The sequence below is a fragment of the Chanodichthys erythropterus genome, chromosome 6 (assembly GCF_024489055.1).
Source record: "Chanodichthys erythropterus isolate Z2021 chromosome 6, ASM2448905v1, whole genome shotgun sequence".
In the NCBI taxonomy this organism is placed as follows: Eukaryota; Metazoa; Chordata; class Actinopteri; order Cypriniformes; family Xenocyprididae; genus Chanodichthys; species Chanodichthys erythropterus.
The window spans coordinates 5659212-5676898 of record NC_090226.1 but is presented as its reverse complement, the minus strand read 5'-3'; the positions used below and the strand labels follow the sequence as shown (position 1 = coordinate 5676898).

The 17687-nt window shown below is 40.3% G+C and overlaps 1 protein-coding gene and 1 pseudogene across 1 annotated transcript in view; both read left to right on the top strand.

Annotated features, from left to right (window-relative positions):
* The window catches only part of LOC137021848 (inter-alpha-trypsin inhibitor heavy chain H3-like), a 30150-nt pseudogene extending 28833 nt beyond the window's left edge, over positions 1 to 1317 (top strand).
* Positions 1318 to 2188: 871 nt separating this feature from the next.
* LOC137021846 (inter-alpha-trypsin inhibitor heavy chain H3-like) overlaps positions 2189 to 17687 on the top strand; it is a 29830-nt gene continuing 14331 nt past the window's right edge. The window contains exons 1-18 of the mRNA XM_067388825.1: positions 2189 to 2293; positions 2392 to 5437; positions 5506 to 5678; positions 6436 to 6513; positions 7039 to 7202; positions 9723 to 9827; positions 10096 to 10258; positions 10364 to 10474; positions 10583 to 10711; positions 10878 to 10994; positions 11119 to 11287; positions 11489 to 11599; positions 11862 to 12043; positions 12206 to 12385; positions 15019 to 15159; positions 15566 to 15680; positions 15731 to 15851; positions 16092 to 16159. Of these exons, the coding sequence (XP_067244926.1) occupies positions 5622 to 5678; positions 6436 to 6513; positions 7039 to 7202; positions 9723 to 9827; positions 10096 to 10258; positions 10364 to 10474; positions 10583 to 10711; positions 10878 to 10994; positions 11119 to 11287; positions 11489 to 11599; positions 11862 to 12043; positions 12206 to 12385; positions 15019 to 15159; positions 15566 to 15680; positions 15731 to 15851; positions 16092 to 16159 (2011 nt within the window). The 5' untranslated portion in view covers positions 2189 to 2293; positions 2392 to 5437; positions 5506 to 5621. The remainder of the gene's footprint in view (positions 2294 to 2391; positions 5438 to 5505; positions 5679 to 6435; positions 6514 to 7038; positions 7203 to 9722; positions 9828 to 10095; positions 10259 to 10363; positions 10475 to 10582; positions 10712 to 10877; positions 10995 to 11118; positions 11288 to 11488; positions 11600 to 11861; positions 12044 to 12205; positions 12386 to 15018; positions 15160 to 15565; positions 15681 to 15730; positions 15852 to 16091; positions 16160 to 17687) is intronic.

Here is a 17687-nt window from a genome sequence, read left to right as displayed (position 1 = left end):
ATAATGGAACCATCATATTTAATAATATGATATTAATCATATATAATAAAATATAATTTATTGTTACTATTGCAAAACTATATTAAATATTATGGGATCTCCTTCAATGCTTTCAGAATCTTTACTTTTTAAAATAATTTTGTTTCTGTATTTTTAAAATATATTTTTATATAACATATTTTAGTGACAGTTTATTTATTGAACAAATATGAATCCTTTTATTTATCAAAATAAACAGAAAATAGTACAAACTTTTCTAATGTGATTCTTCTGAGCAAGTGTTAACCTAGACATTATTAAAACATTACTGTGTGCCTTTTACCCCATGCTGGGGAGCCTTTTACCTCTTGTAAGGTAAAAGGCATATATTAAAATGATCTTGTGAGTTTCCCTGCTGTATAGTAAATACAACTTGAGAGGTGTTCATGTCCCATATCTGACTAGGAAACTCGCATTTACAATAATACTGATAGCACCTGAAGGCAGCAGCATTCTTGAGCTCTTTAAAGCAGAATGAATCCTGATTAGCTGTCAATGTTTTTATTGATCATCAGCTGGAGAAAAAAATCTTTCTGAAAGTGATTCCAATGATATCATTCCTCTGTGTTGTTTTTCTTATAGCCTAGTTATAGTTGTGGACTTCCCTATTTGAATGATCATTAAAACTTTACCATTATCATTAACGATATAGTCATCGCCCATGGTGTGAACAGCCCTTTACTCTGTCAACAGCGTGTCTCTGATTCTGAGGAGTAATGAAATGGATGTTACCATGGGAAACATACGTGTTGTCATTCTTCTTCATAAGAAAGATGAAATTTTTCTGTGGCCTGCCGTTTGGCAACAGCCAAAAGATGCTGGTTTCACAGGAATTTTAGGTAAGAGAGTCACTAATCAATCATTTATATATACGTTATGAATCAATAACAAATTTGAATAAATACATAATGATAATATTTTAAGGAGAAGCTGCTATATCATATGAGGAAATCCCAGGATCATATACACCAACTTTAAAGTTAAAGAACAAGGAAGTGAAGACATCTTGGTAATCAAAAAACATAGCTGAACTTCCATAAAACTGTATTTTATGTTTTTTTAAATATATTTTTAAGTAGCCCTAAGTGTATCTTGTTAATTTCAGGGTGATGGTGACGAACTACAGATTTTCTTTTGCTCCTGTCATTGGATGTTGGCTCGTACCGTTCAATGTTGTTGCGCAGCGGGAGCTGTCTGACTTCACTGTCACTCAGTTGTAGAGTTCAGACAAATTTACTTAAGAATTTTCTTGTCAGTTTTCATGCTGACCTTAAAAAATGTAACCTATTCTTTAAATAAAATTGTTGAACAATATGATTCTCATCTTTGAAATCATTTCCCTTTGCTTTATTACCACTTCATTAATGTTCTCTATCTGTTGCCTTAGCTGGCAAACCATGTGACAAAATAGCAATTAAAATTACACACCAAAAATGTTATATACATAGCAACCCTTTGATTGGCGCCTTTCTAAATATTGATTGTGATTATTTCTGTAAAGTAGGCCTATGTATTTTATGATTTCGATAATAAAATAAAAACAGCAGCAAACTTCTACAGAATCTGAAGTATTTACAAGTTATATAGATAAAATATTTTCTAAAAAAGCATGCATCAATATTGACTTTTGAGGAGTTCAAGAGACTTTGATTACTAATAAAGGGGGTGGTTCCTGAATCCGGTCAATAATAACCAATCGCATGATGTGGTCAGGAGTTTAAAGGAGTGTGTGTTTCGAGGTCTGTTTTCTGAGCAGGTCATGATGGATCGAGCAGCTCTCAGACTGATTCTCTTCAGCGTCTTTCTCATCTCAGCCAGTTCACATCCTGTTAAGAAGGTGAGGGTCAAATCTCAGATTAAGATGAAGATGTGTCAAAATTCTACAAACAGATTAATTATTTGTATTTGAGATGAAGATGCAGAAAAACTAGATCTGTTTCTTACATGTTAAATACATTGTTCAAATGTTTGAGGTCAGTAATGTGTGTGTGTGTGTGTATTATATATATATATTAACAAATGTTTCTAAAGCAGAAAATCAGTGTAGAATGATTTCTGAAGGATCATGTTACACTGAAGACTGTATTTCATGTATTTTAGATCAAATAAATGTAGCATTGGTGAGCATAAAAGACTTCTTACAGAAATGTTTAAAAGAAAAGTCCCCAGATGACCAAACTGACATACACAAGATGCAAATGTTGGAGTTGCTGTCAGGATTTATAAGGATTCGGACGCTGATCTACAGCTGCAGGTGGACTACAGAGAATCAGCTGTGAATTCATCCTCAGTTCTTATCTGTTCTGTGTTTGAATGCATTTAAACCCTTTATTTTGGTTTGTTATATTGTAGGGCTTCTATGATGAAGTTGCCGTCCCTCTCCTCACTGATATTCAACTTCAATACACAGGAGGAACAAACCTTACCAAGATCAGCTTTACCCTGTACTTCAACGGCTCTGAGATTGTGGTTTCAGGACAAATCACAGACAACAGTGTGGAGAGTTTCAGCACTGAAGTCATTGCAGTATCAGTAAGATCATCATGGAGCTTTACAACCATGTCTTCAGTTTATTAAATTGCTATGGATTGAGTGTGCTGTTTTTATCTCGTCAGTCTCAACTGAGGTCATTATATTGGATATTAGGATCACTGATGGTGAGTTGTTGAAGAGTTTGGAATAATGGTCATTTTGTTTTCAGGTAATGTTATTGGTGAAAGTTGTAATGACAGCATTCTGTAACGATTTGTGACCCAGGAGGAAGCAGGCAGGAGAAGTAGGTCTTCAAAGAACTCAAAAGGTTTAATGATAGCTCAAAAAATAGGCTATACATACAAGAAATGATAGCAGGCAAACACATCTAACAATAACTGACTGGACAACTGAGGGAGGTAAGTGGTGTGTGCTTAAAAGTCCTGTGTGATGAGGTGCAGACAAGGAACAGGTGTGTGTGATTAGCTGATGGTGGAGTGAGTGCCAGTGAGGGACAGGGAGGATGATGGGAGATGGAGTCTTTGGAGTCCAGGACAGACAGACCCTGCGTTCCATTCGGAAAGGCTCATATGCCCTAATCCCTTCAAAGGGTTTACCCTTCATCTTACCCTTCAAAGAGTGAAAGCTTCGAAGGGTGAAGGGGTCAAAAAAACTCTTCTTTTGGAATGCACGTCTGCGTCATCTTAACGAGACAATCAAAGAGGAGTAGATTGTGCAAGCTGCGCCTTAAGTTTAATGTTAGTTTATTTATTTATTTATTTTAGGTTTATCGCATGTAAATATTACAGTAGTATACTATATATACATTTTTAGGTAATATCGAACTTCTATAACCTCCTGTACCCATTCTGTGACGTCAAAGAACTTCCCTGTGCAAAGGATCATGGGGGCCCAAAGTGTCCATCAGTTGTACCCTTCGAAATCCTTCATTCCGAAGGGCCCTTTGAAGCAGGCACGTGCACACATAGACAAAAAAGGGGCTTGAGCACCTGCCCTTTTTCTTCCTGGGGAGAAAGTGCCCTTTTTTCTGGGGTGTTTTTTTTTTTTTTTTTTTTTTTTTTTAAATAAATGAATATATATTCCTGTTTGCGCACAGCTTCCCCTGTCAAACAAATATATTTACTGTATAAAACAAATAAAAAAATACTATATCAGGTCGGCTTTGTCGAGTTCAGATGCCCTCACTCCGCGACACGCCATTCCCCGCACGCACGCACGCGCGCCACACCCCACCCCACCCCACCTCACCTCGAGTTTGCTGCTGGCTGAAAACTTGTGACAAACTATTCCCGCGAAAATCCAACTGCTGTCTGGCGATAAGAAGCGAAAAAGAAAAAAGCCCTAGATGGATGCATCCCGTGCATTTCTTTCAGGTAGGCTAGCCTATGTTCACAAACCTGAAAGTTTTGTCTATTTAAGGGCTATTTATACATTTAACGCTGCATTAATAGATTGACCACAATCAACACATCTGCCTGATTTGATACTAATGAAATATATGTCATATTATAATTTAAATTATTGTATTGTATTGTGCTATGCATTGCGTTTTGAACCATGGTAAACACTTGACCGATAGGTTGGGCTGTCAATACTAAAAAGAGGAGCACTCCATGGACGCACATCCATGAACCACATTATTAGACAGTTTTGTAAGGATGCATGGTTTATTAAAACTATTTAAAAATCATAATACAGCATCAGCTACATAATGCTATTCTTAAATCTAAGCTTACACAGGATAATACATCAATAAAAAAAAACTCTCTCTCTGTCTTTGCATGTTTGATGTCCACATATTCTTGTTGAAGAAATTACAGTGGCTGTAGCATTTCTGTCACAAAGAAGTGGGCGAATATTATTATTTAACTAAAAATATATATTTTTTTAATCATGGTTGGCTTTGATCGTGGATTTAATCGTGCTGTGCTGTCTAACAACAAAAATCAGCAGGCTTTTGGCGCCCTCTGCAGGCATTTGTTATAACATATAATGTATTAACAGTTCAGGAATTTTTTTTTTTTTTTTTGATGTGTTTAAATTAAATTTTAATTTTAATAAAAAAAAAAAAGCAGATTAGCTTATTTTGGTTAATTTAGAAGAAATCTACAGATGCAAACAGACGGAGGGTAGTAGGCTTAAAACAAACTCCATCTAAATGTGTAGGGTTAGGGTTAAGTTTTCTTTCCATTAGAGTGAAAGACTTGGCAGCAAAAATGGACCTTAAAATTGTAAAATCTTAAAATTGTCCACTTCATGAAAGAAGTATTCCAATAACACCAAAAAATTAAAACGATTTATTGATTTGTGCAAAATAAATTATTAGTGAAACTATGTCCCTCTCCTTGGTGCAGTCATTTATTCTAAATATATATAGCTACTTGAAAATAGTTGTTGATTTCTCTTGTGATAAATACTAAAGAAGACCATGGTCTCTGTGTGAACTGATTATTTTGTAGAAATCTGTGGAGTATAAAACAATTGGATGAGTGTAAGTGAAGTCAAAGTTGTCTTAATATATTTAAGGGTTCGTTATTTTTTAAATAAATAATTATGAGAAGTGCCCTTTTTTCCACTTGAGCCCCTGCCCCCCAAAATGTCTGTGCACGTCCCTGCTTTGAAGTGTCCAGTTTTGAGCACTTCGGTTTGGAACGACCCTTCAACATGGCGGCCATGATTATTTTCACTCCGAAGTGCCCTTCGGAGGGCGATATATCCCGCTTGGAATGCACCGAGAGACTGTGACACATTCCTGATGAAAATGTTCATTATTGTTATTTCTGAGCAGAAAGGTAATAATGTGATGTATCAGGACACTGTAATGATAAAAGACCCCAGTGATGTCCCACCATTTCATGCAGAGACTGTGGGCCTACCTGACAGTGAAGCAACTTCTGGAAAGGCAGTAAGTTTATGGAGTGATACGACATTCTGCATTTTAAATTGGACATTGAGGACATCTTTCTGTCTCAGGGTGCTTCTTAAAGGACAAGAGAAAGAGGATGAAGAGAAAGAAGCTCTCAAACTCTCTCTGAAATACCAGTTTGTCACCCCCCTCACCTCTATGGTCGTCACTAAGCCACAGGAAGATGAAGTGGAAGTTGCCGACAAACCCAAAGAGGGAGGAGAGGATCCCAGACCTCCAGGTGAGAACTGAGTTGTTTTTGTATCTTGCAAACTTTGTAAATGAAAGTGTGCCAACATCTGACCTTTAACAAAAGAGCAAGGTCCATTTTATGCAGCAAAATAAACACAGTGACGGTGACGGCAGCTTTGAAAAGTTATGTACGAGTGTATTAATCAAGCTTTGCATCAACTTTGTGCATCCTAACATGTATCTGATTCTGTATCTGAACTTGATTCAGCTTCTGTATTTATGTATTGTACAAGCTTAAGACCATTATTTATTATTTAACAAAATTTATTTCGATGTTTTGATGGAGCGTTTTCAATGGAGGTTTTACATTTTTATGGAAACGTTTTCATGAATGTCCGTTGTGTAATTTTTTACTGGCTCCAGCAAAAATGGCAATCTTCATAAATTTAAAAAAGAGCCTTTGTAAGTCCTTTTTGAAATTATTGATGATGTATTGATTTTCAATATTTTGTTGTAGTTCTATTTGGTGTTAAAATGTAATCTTAATGCTACTTGTATTGTTATTGTGCAGTTTGCAAATAAAATGTATTTTTAAAATTCAAAAATTCTCTCTCTCTCTCTCTCTCTCTCTCTCTATTTCGTATTTATAAGTATATTGCTTATAGTTGCTTATTCTGCTTTACATGTATCAGTTTCTACCATATAAGGGCATTTTTAAAAGGGGCAGTGTCTGTGTCCTGCCTTTGATAACCAATAGTGGCTTCATTACAGTGGTCTGTTTGGTGTTCTTTTCCATTTCTTCTCAGATCACCATGGACAAAGCTGCACTGAGAGTAACTTTGTTTGGCCTTCTGTTCACTTGTGTCAACTTGGCTGCTAACAAGGTAAATCAAAGGGTTACAAACAAAAAGTGTATATGGGGGAAATACTTTATTTCTCTTTTTTACAAGCTGTTATTCTTCACTAGTATATATTAAATTATAAAGAATTTAATATATAGAATAAAGAATAAATTATATATATAAAAATTATATTAAATATTTAAGTTACTTATAAGAGAGGTAAGCAAAAAATGGAACAAATCAAATTGAATACACCCTTGGACATTACAAATCTGTTTAAAAAGTTCAGTGATAATTTGTTCATAATTTAATTCCACATTCAAAATCTCAGTATTGCATTGAATTTGATCCGCTTTCGCAAGGGGCTCAAAATACTGTGTAAATAACTGATCATGTTTGAGGAGAAAGTCCACATTAGTGTGTTTGGGGTTGTTTTGTTTTCTAAAGTCAATACGTTTGACATCTGTTTGAGTGTTTTTGCTGTATTAGCTGGCACCATCAACAACAATATCAATCTGTCCTATAAGCCTGGCATGAGAGCACTGATACTTGTTCACTTTAATACAGAAACAAGATATAGATGTTTCCAGCTTCCACATTAACTCAAAGATCACCAGCCGCTACGCTACCACGGTCATCACAAGCCGTGTGAAAAACAAGTTAAATGAATCTCAAGAGGTCCGTTTTGAGGTCAAGATACCCAAGAATGCATTCATCAGCCAGTTTAAAATGTAAGTAAATACCAAAACAAAATCCAAATGTTACAGATCCCGTGTTCCCCTGGACTCTATTTCCCAAGATCCTCCTGTTCTCCACACCTGCACTCACTTCCCTCGTCAGCTCCTCATCGTCACTCATCACCTGCACCTGGACTCTATTGTCAGCACTCCCCATATATTGCACTCACTCCCTTCACTCCTCGTCCGTTCTCTGTTTATGTTAGATGCTTGTTTGGTGTACTCTGCCTTTGGTTATATTAAAGTCTTATATGTTTGTGGAAATCCGTTATCTGCCTCATCTCTACACCACCAGCCGTAACAGAAGAACGGACCCAAACTTTGGATTTCCACAAAAAAGGGATGGAGACTTTCCCCGGCTCCCTGGCTCCAGCTCCTCCAACGCCTCTCACCCTGTCATCCGGCGATCGCCTAATCGGGCTCCTGCAGGTAGGTCGTTCGCTGGAGAGGTATGTGGAGGAGTTCGTTGAGCTTGCTTCCTTGTCTGACTGGCCTGAAGCATGTTTGATCTCTCTGTTTCTGGATGGACTAGAGGATGACACCATCCGTTTTGGTGAACCCGATTACCGATTCTCCTTGAGCGAAACTATAAATTCCATTTTATGGTTAAATGACTCCAAATTCGTAGTTGATTGGGTTCAGGATGGGTGTCTATCTCTAGTCCATCCAGAAACACGGCTGGCCGGGCCAGTCAGACAATCTCCGTCTTCCTCCGCATACCCCTCCAGCAAACGCTCTGCCTGCCCCACACGGAACCCACACTTCTCTACTGGGTCCCGAAGGCGGAGGAGGAGGAAACAAGCTGCTCCAGTATCTCCAGAGCCCGCTCCAGTATCTCCAGAGCCCGCTCCAGTCTCCATAGAGCCCGCTCCAACCCTGTGCGAGCCGCCAGAAGATGCCGTATGGCTTATTGACTTTTTCACTGAGCCTAGTTCTCCAGTCTCCGCCGAGCCAAGTTCTCCAGTCTCCGCCGAGCCTGCCGCTCCAGTCTCCGCCGCCGCCGAGCCTGCCGCTCCAGCCGCCGCCGCCGCCGAGCCCTCTGCTCCAGCCGCCGCCGCCGAGCCCTCTGCTCCAATTATGTACTTTGCAAAGACTATTTTCCCTCCCTGCCTCCCTCTCCCACCTCCATCCATTTGTGTTTACACGGCACCTCCACCTCAAGCCCCCTCGCCCAGATCTCCACCTCGGACCTCTGGGCGATTACCTACACTCTGGCTCCAACCTCCCTCGTCTCCACCATGGCCCATCAGTCCTCCAGCCTCACAAGTCTCCATCCTGCCCCCGTTCACACCTTGGTCCCTCGTCAGCCTGCCCTCCCCTCTGGACTGCACTCCTCCGTCTCCGCTCCGTCCCTCCGTCCCTCGTTTCCAGTTGGCTTCCTCACTCCCCCTGGTGTTCACTTTGTTGTCTGTCGTCTGTGTTCAACTGCGGCCTTCTGGAGCCCCGGCTGCGCTTCGGTCGGCGGAGCCGCTGGTTCCGCCATCTCCCGCCAGTCCTTCAGCGCCGCCTGGGCTCAACTGCTCTATGGCTTCGGCCCCTGACCCTCCATGGCCGCCCTCGGCCCCTGACCCTCCATGGCCGCCCACGGCCCCTGACCCGCCATGGCCGCCCACGGCTCCTGACCCGCCATGGCCGCCCACGGCTCCTGACCCGCCATGGCCGCCCACGGCTCCTGACCCGCCATGGCCGCCCACGGCTCCTGACCCGCCATGGCCGCCCACGGCTCCTGACCCGCCATGGCCGCCCACGGCTCCTGACCCGCCATGGCCGCCCACGGCTCCTGACCCGCCATGGCCGCCCACGGCTCCTGACCCGCCATGGCCGCCCACGGCTCCTGACCCGCCATGGCCGCCCACGGCTCCTGACCCGCCATGGCTGCCCACGGCTCCTGACCCGCCATGGCTTTTGAGCCTGCCCTGGAGACCTCCACTCCAGTCTACTCCTCCCCCTGCTCCGGTTTGAGGTCTCCAGGGCGCCCGCCCCCCTCCCGGTTGTTACATCTACGGCGCGAGGACGCGCCTACCGGGAGGGGGAGGTACTGTTACAGATCCCGTGTTCCCCTGGACTCTATTTCCCAAGATCCTCCTGTTCTCCACACCTGCACTCACTTCCCTCGTCAGCTCCTCATCGTCACTCATCACCTGCACCTGGACTCTATTGTCAGCACTCCCCATATATTGCACTCACTCCCTTCACTCCTCGTCCGTTCTCTGTTTATGTTAGATGCTTGTTTGGTGTACTCTGCCTTTGGTTATATTAAAGTCTTATATGTTTGTGGAAATCCGTTATCTGCCTCATCTCTACACCACCAGCCGTAACACCAAAAGCTTTAAAATATTCAAACAATAGTAAAACTTTCTCTTTAACTCTTATACTATTAAGATATGAACAGCTAGACTTACCTAATGTAAATTAAACTATTAACAATGTAGAGCACGTATTTTAGCTACTACCGTTTGTCTAATGACCCCAGTTCCTGATTTTCATTGCTGATTACTGGCATTTCTACATTAGGACCATAGATGGGAAGATATATGATGGAGTTGTGAAGGAAAAAGAGGAAGCTCAGCAGGAATACTGTCAAGCAGGATCTCGAGGAGAAAGTGCTGGACTGGTCAGGTACTTGGTATTTTAAAAAGAAGATGATTCCTGTAGCTCAAATGGTAGAGCATGGCACTAGCTGAAGATTCCCAGGAAATGCATGGACTGATTTAAAAAAAAAAAAAAAAAAAAATTATAGGCCTTCTTTCATTGCAATGCAAGTCACTTTGGTTAAAAGCATCTGCCAAATGGATAAATGTAGACAAAAAATATAAATAAGATATATTTAGCATTAAATAACATTCCATTTATTTTGGGATTATTAAATATTCTATTTCTATTTTAGTGCTGTTGGAAGGACTTTTGAAGACTTTAAAACATCAGTGACAGTAGCTGCTCTCAGTAAAGTAACCTTTGAGTTGACCTATGAAGAACTGCTAAAGCGTCGCCATGGCAAATATGAGTTATTCATCAATGCCCAACCGATGCAGCCGGTGGCAGATTTCAAGGTATGAAAAACAAACAAATCAAGACTGTTATAATGAAGATTTGTAGATGATTTTTATTCATTATAATGAAAAAGAAAGCAAAATTTAAATATTTATTTTGTTTAGATTGACGTACACATCCATGAGAATCCAGGAATTTCTTTCTTGGAGGTCAAAGGTGGTTTGAACACTAAGGATCTGACTAAAGCTGTCAAAACCACCAAAGCAGAAAAAGATGTAAGAAATAAATATGGAAATGAAAATGATAAAAAAAGCAACTTCTTGCTTGAAAATGTTAATATGATGAAATATATTGTGAAAACTTCTGCCGTTTTGCAATCTAAGGCAATGGTGAAGTTCTACCCAACTCGTGATCAGCAAACAAAGTGTGATGATTGTAGTGAAAATGGTCTGAACGGCAGCCTGATCATTATGTATGATGTTGAGAGAAAAATTGAAGCTGGTGATCTGAAGGTATGTTGTGAACTTAGTTATTTAAATTTAAACTCACATGTTGATGATGACAACTGGAAAGTGTTCATACTGACAGCAATTTACAGCAACAAAATGACCATTTTTCATTTTTAGTAAGAACTCTCACATTAGTCTCACCCCCACTTAAGACTTATCCTCTTTTCAGGCATCAGAAGGCTACTTTGTTCACTGCTTTGCACCTACAAATATTAAGTACAATTCCAAAAATGTGGTGTTTATCATTGACCGGAGTGGCTCCATGTCAGGCATAAAAATGGAGCAGGTGAACTTCTTTTTTAGTAATTTCTCCTTTTGTGTTTTACTTGGTAAATTGTTGAATCCTAGAATAAATTATTTTTATTTTTCATATAGTTATGGCTTCATAAATTGGAATCATTATGTTTTAGACTCATTTGGCAATGCTGAAGATTTTAAGTGACCTTGCAGAGGATGACCACTTCGGATTGATTACATTTAGCGATAAAATTAAAACCTGGAAACCTGAACTTCTCAAAGCTACTAAAGGAAATGTGGAAGAAGCAAAGACGTTTGTGAAGAGGATTAAGAGTGAAGGATGTAAAGTATTCACCATCAGCCAATTGAACTAAAGCATTTTAGAGAAAAAAAAATCCCTAAAAAGAAAATGATGGCCCAACTGACACGATTTCAATATTAGCATAGCTGTAAAGCAACTAAAACTGATCTAAAATATTCCAGACTTATGATCTCCCTAGTTTAACTAAATGACCTTTATTTGTAACATTTCTTTCCTTTCAGACACAGACATAAATGCTGCAGTGCTAAAAGCTGTGGACATGATCAACAAACACCATCAAGAGGGATCTGCATCCATCCTGATCCTATTGACTGATGGAGAGCCCAATAGAGGCACAAAACAACTGATTCACTCATGCATGCACACTTGTATTTTGATAGTTTAGGGTTAAATACTGTGCATACTCTACCTACAGTATTTACTGCATTGCAAATGAAGTCCCCAACACAGCACAAAAAAAGAAAAGAAAAAGGATGTATGCGTACAATGATCCTATAGCCTACACTAAAATATCCTGAAAAAAAAATCCATTTAGCAGTAAGATGTCCACTTTTATTCATCGCCTAAAACCATCTTTCTTTTTTTTGTGAAAAGGTGAGACAGACCCAGTGAAGATTCAGAAAAATGTGAAAAAGGCCATTGATGAAAAATGTCCTTTATACTGTTTGGGTTTTGGGTTTGATGTCAACTTTGAGCTCCTGAAGAAGTTGTCACAGGGAAATAACGGTGTTGCTCGCAGGATCTATGAGGATTCTGATGCTGATCAACAACTGCAGGTCAGATTTGAAAAAAGAACTCTTTCTAGGGTAGCGACTTGGGTTTGATTCCAGCTTGGGTCATTTCCCGATGTGCCATTTGCTGTTGCCAGTGTTAAACATACACTAAACTTAAATTGTGTAAATGCAAGGATAAATACAGGAACAATTTTATTCTGGTAGGACTTCTACAAGGAAGTGGCCACTCCGCTCTTGACTGATGTCCAGCTTAGCTACCAAGGAGTGGCTGATTCAACCCGAACCACTTTCAGCCAGTACTACAGCGGTTCTGAGATTATGGTGGCTGGTCGTATCATTGATAGCAGTTTGGACAGTTTTACCACTGAAGTCACTGCATTAGTGGTAAGATAACCACTTTACTTTTTATGACCTACTTTTATTAGACTGTATTGTGTTCTACTGTGTCTATGATGCATGTGTGCTGTTATGTTGTTGTATTCTGTGATGCTAATTGGATTCTTTTTGTTATTTTTTTATATTACTGTTTTGTTTGCTTGTAAGGTCATTGGGTGTTATGAAAGGTGCCGTTAAATAAAATCCATTATTATTATTATTATTATTATTATTACCCCTTACAGCAGGGATGGGCAACGTCGGTCCTGAAGTGCCACTGTCTTGCAGAGTTTAGCTCCAACCCTGATCAAACCTGAACAAGCTACTCAATGTTTTCAGGATTACTAAGGCTACTTTTACACTGGCACTAAAAAAATCAGATTTTTTACTCACATCTGACACAGATCAGAATTTGTTGCACACTTGCAAACTCAAAATTCTGCACGAGTTTTTTCATATCTGATCTGAGCCACTTCCAAATGTGGTTATAAATCGGATACATATCCAAAATATCTGGCCATCCGTCCTACGTCTAAACAAACATATTTGATTCCCCTTTGAATTCCAAGCCACCACAAGGTGAGGGCGACACTTTTGCTCACAAAGATAGCTTTTTAATGTTGTATTTTGAAGCAGATGTGCCTGTATGCACTCTCTCGTAGCTTTTTTTATTGAGGTGGAAACTTTATAAACACAGATATCAGTTACCAGTCTTGTCTAAAGTTAATGTAAACAGTGTTTTTTTTTAAATCAGGGTTGCTGCAGGACAGCGGCACTCCATGTTGTGGTCTTTGTTAAACTTTAGTTAACATTAAAGGTGCCCTAGAACTTTTTTTAAAAGATGTAATATAAGTCTAAGGTGTCCCCTGAATGTGTCTGTGAAGTTTCAGCTCAAAATACCTCATAGATTTTTTTTAATTCATTTTTTTAACTTTTGGGGCATAAGTAGAAACGAGCCAATTCAGGGCGTGTGGCCCTTTAAATCTGGTGCTCCACACCCCAAGAGCTCACGCTTGCCTTAAACAACATAACCCTGAAAATGGATCTTTACAAAGTGTTCGTCATGGAGCATGTCTAATCGCGTAAGTACAGTGTTTATTTTGATGTTTACATTGATTCTGAATGAATTTGAGGCAGTGCTCCGTGGCTAACGGGCTAATGCTACACTGTTGGAGAGATTTATAAAGAATGAAGTTGTGTTTATGCATTATACAGACTGCAAGTGTTTAAAAAGGAAAATAGCGACGACTCTCTTGTCTCCGTGAATACAGTAATAAACGATTTTAACTTTAACCACATTTAAGCTTTAAACAAAGTATTAATTAGGCATAAAGCAAGTATAGTATGCTGTAAATATCACCAGTGTATAAAATAAACATTTGCTATGAACAAGCAATATAAACACTAGTCTATCATACTTAAGTAAGCACATAATCTTTAAACCGTGCCGGTTGTCTGACGATACGTCGAGCTCTTGTGCATTCCGGACCTCTCACACTCCTTTCCACATCTTGAGGTAGCTCAGTTGGGGCAGCTTTTGGAACAGTGTCATTGCACAAGTCATTGTCAGTGTACATGGAACAGTCAGGTTGTGAGTCATGTTTGATTGACCTGTCAGGCCTGAGGTGGCGTCTGTTCCTGCGGTAGATTGTGCCCGATGATGTGACAACATCGTATGAGCGGGGCTCATCTCGGATACTGACAACTGTAGCTGGTTTCCATGTGTTTTTGATTCTCATATATACTCTCTGTCCTCCCTTTAAGGCTGGAAGTGGAGCTGCTGTTCTATTATACCATCTCTTTTGCTGTGATTGAAGATGCTGCAGCGCTTCCTGGATGTGTTTAGGTATAGAAGGTTGCAGAACAGCTTTGCTGGCTGGTAAAGTGGAACGTAAGACTCTACCCATAAGGATCTGGGCTGGAGAGTATTTGAGACCAGTGACAGGAGTGTCGTGGAGAGTCAATAAAACTAGGTGAGGGTCAGTGCCAGACTGAGCAGCAGCTTTCAGCATAGTTGTGACGGTTTTTATGGCTTGCTCTGCCATGCCGTTGGACTGAGGGAAGTTTGGACTGGAGTGTGTGATGTTGAAACCCCAGTAATGAGCAAATCGAGCCATTTCAGCACTGGCAAAGGGTACATGATCTGCAATCAGGATCTCAGGCACACCATGTCTTGCAAACACCGCCTTGAATTGTGCTATCAGTGAGCCTGATGTTTTGTCTGACAGCTGTAGGACTTCTAGATATTTCTGGATATTTAGAGAAATAGTCCACAATCAGGAGAAATGAAAGTCAAAAATGTCAGTGGCTATTTTCTGCCAGTGTCCCTCTGGAACTGGATGTGAGATAAGTGGCTCCTTTTGATTTTTAGGACAACTCTCTTCACAGCAACTACAGGCTTTCACCATGTGACATACAGCTTCAGTGAGTCCTGGCCTGGTCCTTTCGAAGCATATGCAATCGGTTGCCGTTTCTGCATTAGAGCAGCCCCGAAAGCCATCTTTTGAGGCATCTGCCTGCACTTCTATAGGCTCCTTTGGGTCAAAATGCCCTAGAACAGGTGCATTTGCAATGGCTGTTCTGAGTTTTTCAAGTGCTGACTGCTGTTCAGGATGCCACTGCCAGTCTATATCTTTCCTTAGCAACAGCCTGAGCGGTGCAGTGAGGGTGGCTTCATTGGGAACATTGCGACAGATAGCATGTCATACCTAGCAGATGTTGAAGGGCTTTTCTGTCAGTGGGAGGGGGAAATTGCAATATCGCTGAAACCTTGGACTCATCAGGCTTCACTCCCTCTGCGGTGATAACGTGGCCAAGGTAAGTTACCTCATTGACCATATACTGCAACTTGTCTTTGTTGAATTTCACGTTTAGACTCACCACTCTGTTCATCACTTTCTCTAGGATGGCATCATGCTCTGCTTTGGTGGATGCCGCTATGATCATGTCATCGGCCACCATGAAAACACCTTCAATGTCCCCAAAGCTCTCTGAGTTCAAGCGTTGAAATACCTTGCTCGCTGACTTTATGCCAAAAGGCATGCAATGAAAACGATACCTCCCCCACGGCGTGTTGAAAGCACAGAGATCTGCTGACTCCTCGTCTAGTTGAATCTGCCAATAGCCGTCCTTCTCATCCAGGATGGTGAACAACTTTTTGCCAGCTAACTTACTCTGTATGTCCTCCAGGGTGGGAATGTTGTAGTGCTGGTGGAGTATGGCCCTGTTTATGTCTCTGGGGTCCAGGCAGACTCTCAGTGTGCCGTTTTTCTTTTCTGTGATGCACAGACTGCTAACCCATGCAGTAGGTTTAGAGACTTTGCTTATGACACCCCTTTTTTCCAATTCATCCAGTGTCTGATCAGCATCCAGTATCTTCCTGCAGCTGTGTATTACCGGAGGAACGGAAGGGTCGGTATGAATATGGTGCAATCCTGGAAACTGGCCCAAACCTTGAAACACTGATGCATAGCGGGTGAGGAGCTCAGATTTAGTGGTTGGCGATGATGGTATGAGGGCATCTACTTTTCTTATGAGGTCCAACTGCACACATGCCTGTCTCCCAAGTAGGGCTATATCTGATGCTGTAGTCACAAATAACATCATGTCGGTTGTTTTATTTTTAGCCTGCACGTGGAGCTAACAACACCTTCTAGTTTGATGCGGGTGCCTCCATACGACACAAGCACTGTGTTTGACTTTTGGATGTTCACAGGAACCTGAAGCTGATCAACGATTCTCTTTGGAATGATGTTTGCTTCAGCGCCCGTGTCGAGCTTGAAGGTGACAACTGTGCCTGCCATACGCAGATTTGTGTGCCAGCCTGTGTCTGATGTGTTTGAGTGAACTAAAGTACCTACAAACAGTGTGTCTATCCCAGATATCTCAGTATCTATGTCAAGCATGTCCATTTTGGCTTTCGATTTGCACACAAGTGCAAAGTGGTTCTTTTTGCCACATTTTTTACACACTTCATTATAGGCAGGGCACTGTCTTGGCATGTGAATGCGTCCGCATTTGCCACAATTTTTTTTAATGTCCTCTAGTTGGCGCTGCCATTTGTTTGTGCACTGCTGGTTTGTTTGATTTCCATTTAGGCTGCTGTCCCTTTTTTGTAATGGCATGCACAAATTGTGTTTCTGATGATGTTGTCATAGCTGTAACTTGTGCCCTTGTGACTTCTTTAGCTCTGCACATATCAATGGCTTTTGAAAGTGTCAAATCAGATATGGACAGCAACAGTGTTGGGGGTAACGCATTACAAGTAACTTGAGTTACGTAATCAGATTACTTTTTCAAGTAACTAGTAAAGTAATGCATTACTTTTTCAATTTACAACAAAATATTTAAGTTACTTTTTCAAATATGTAACGCAAGTTACTTTTTCACATGTATTGACTGACAGCTCTCCTGTCCCCATGTTGAGAGAAATAAAGTGCAGAGGGTGTTGTGTGCGCTGTGTGAACATGATGGTTATTGTAGTTTTAGACTAAATGTGAACATGCATTTACTCATCTCACTTGCATGAAAACATTCAGTATTCCTCAAAATGAATAAAAACAGTGAAATGCAATCTCAGAATTTTTGCAAACCTGTAATAATTAGCTAAAATAAATTACACAAATATACTTTATGTATTTAATTTCAATTATTAACCAATGTCTTTGCTGCTGATCTTCAATATACCTAATTCAACCATACTAAGCAAAAAATACTTTAGATGAGAAAGGTTTGTTTGAGCTGCGCCCTCTACTGTACAGGTGTAAATATGCTTTTTCTATAGCCTGAGGCTTATTCATTTCACTTTTGGTGTGAAAGGGCCTTTTTGCCAAAAATATAACTTTTTTGTGAAAAAGTAACGCAAAAGTAATGTAATGTAAATGTAAATAAAATAATGTAAAAATAATGTAAATAAAATAATGTAAATAAAAAGTAATGTAACTTTTTTTGTGAAAAAGTAACGCAAAAGTAATGTAATGCATTACTTTTCATAAAAAGTAACGAAGTAACGCAATATTGTAATGCATTACTTTTAAAAGTAACTTTCCCCAACACTGGACAGCAATCGTTCACGAAGCCCTGAGTCAGTTATGCTGAATACTATTTTGTTTCGTATCATGAGATCTTCAGTTTCTCCGAATTCTTTGTTTCTTAGCTCCGTGACGAATTTGTCTATGCCTGCTTGTTCAGAGAATGTGTGGGCCCAGAACTGATGTCGGTCAAAAACGGTATTCTTTCTCAGAACAGTATTTTCGCAGTGCTGCGAGGACCTCTGATAATTTTTTACGCTGTGGATCCTCGTATTCGATCT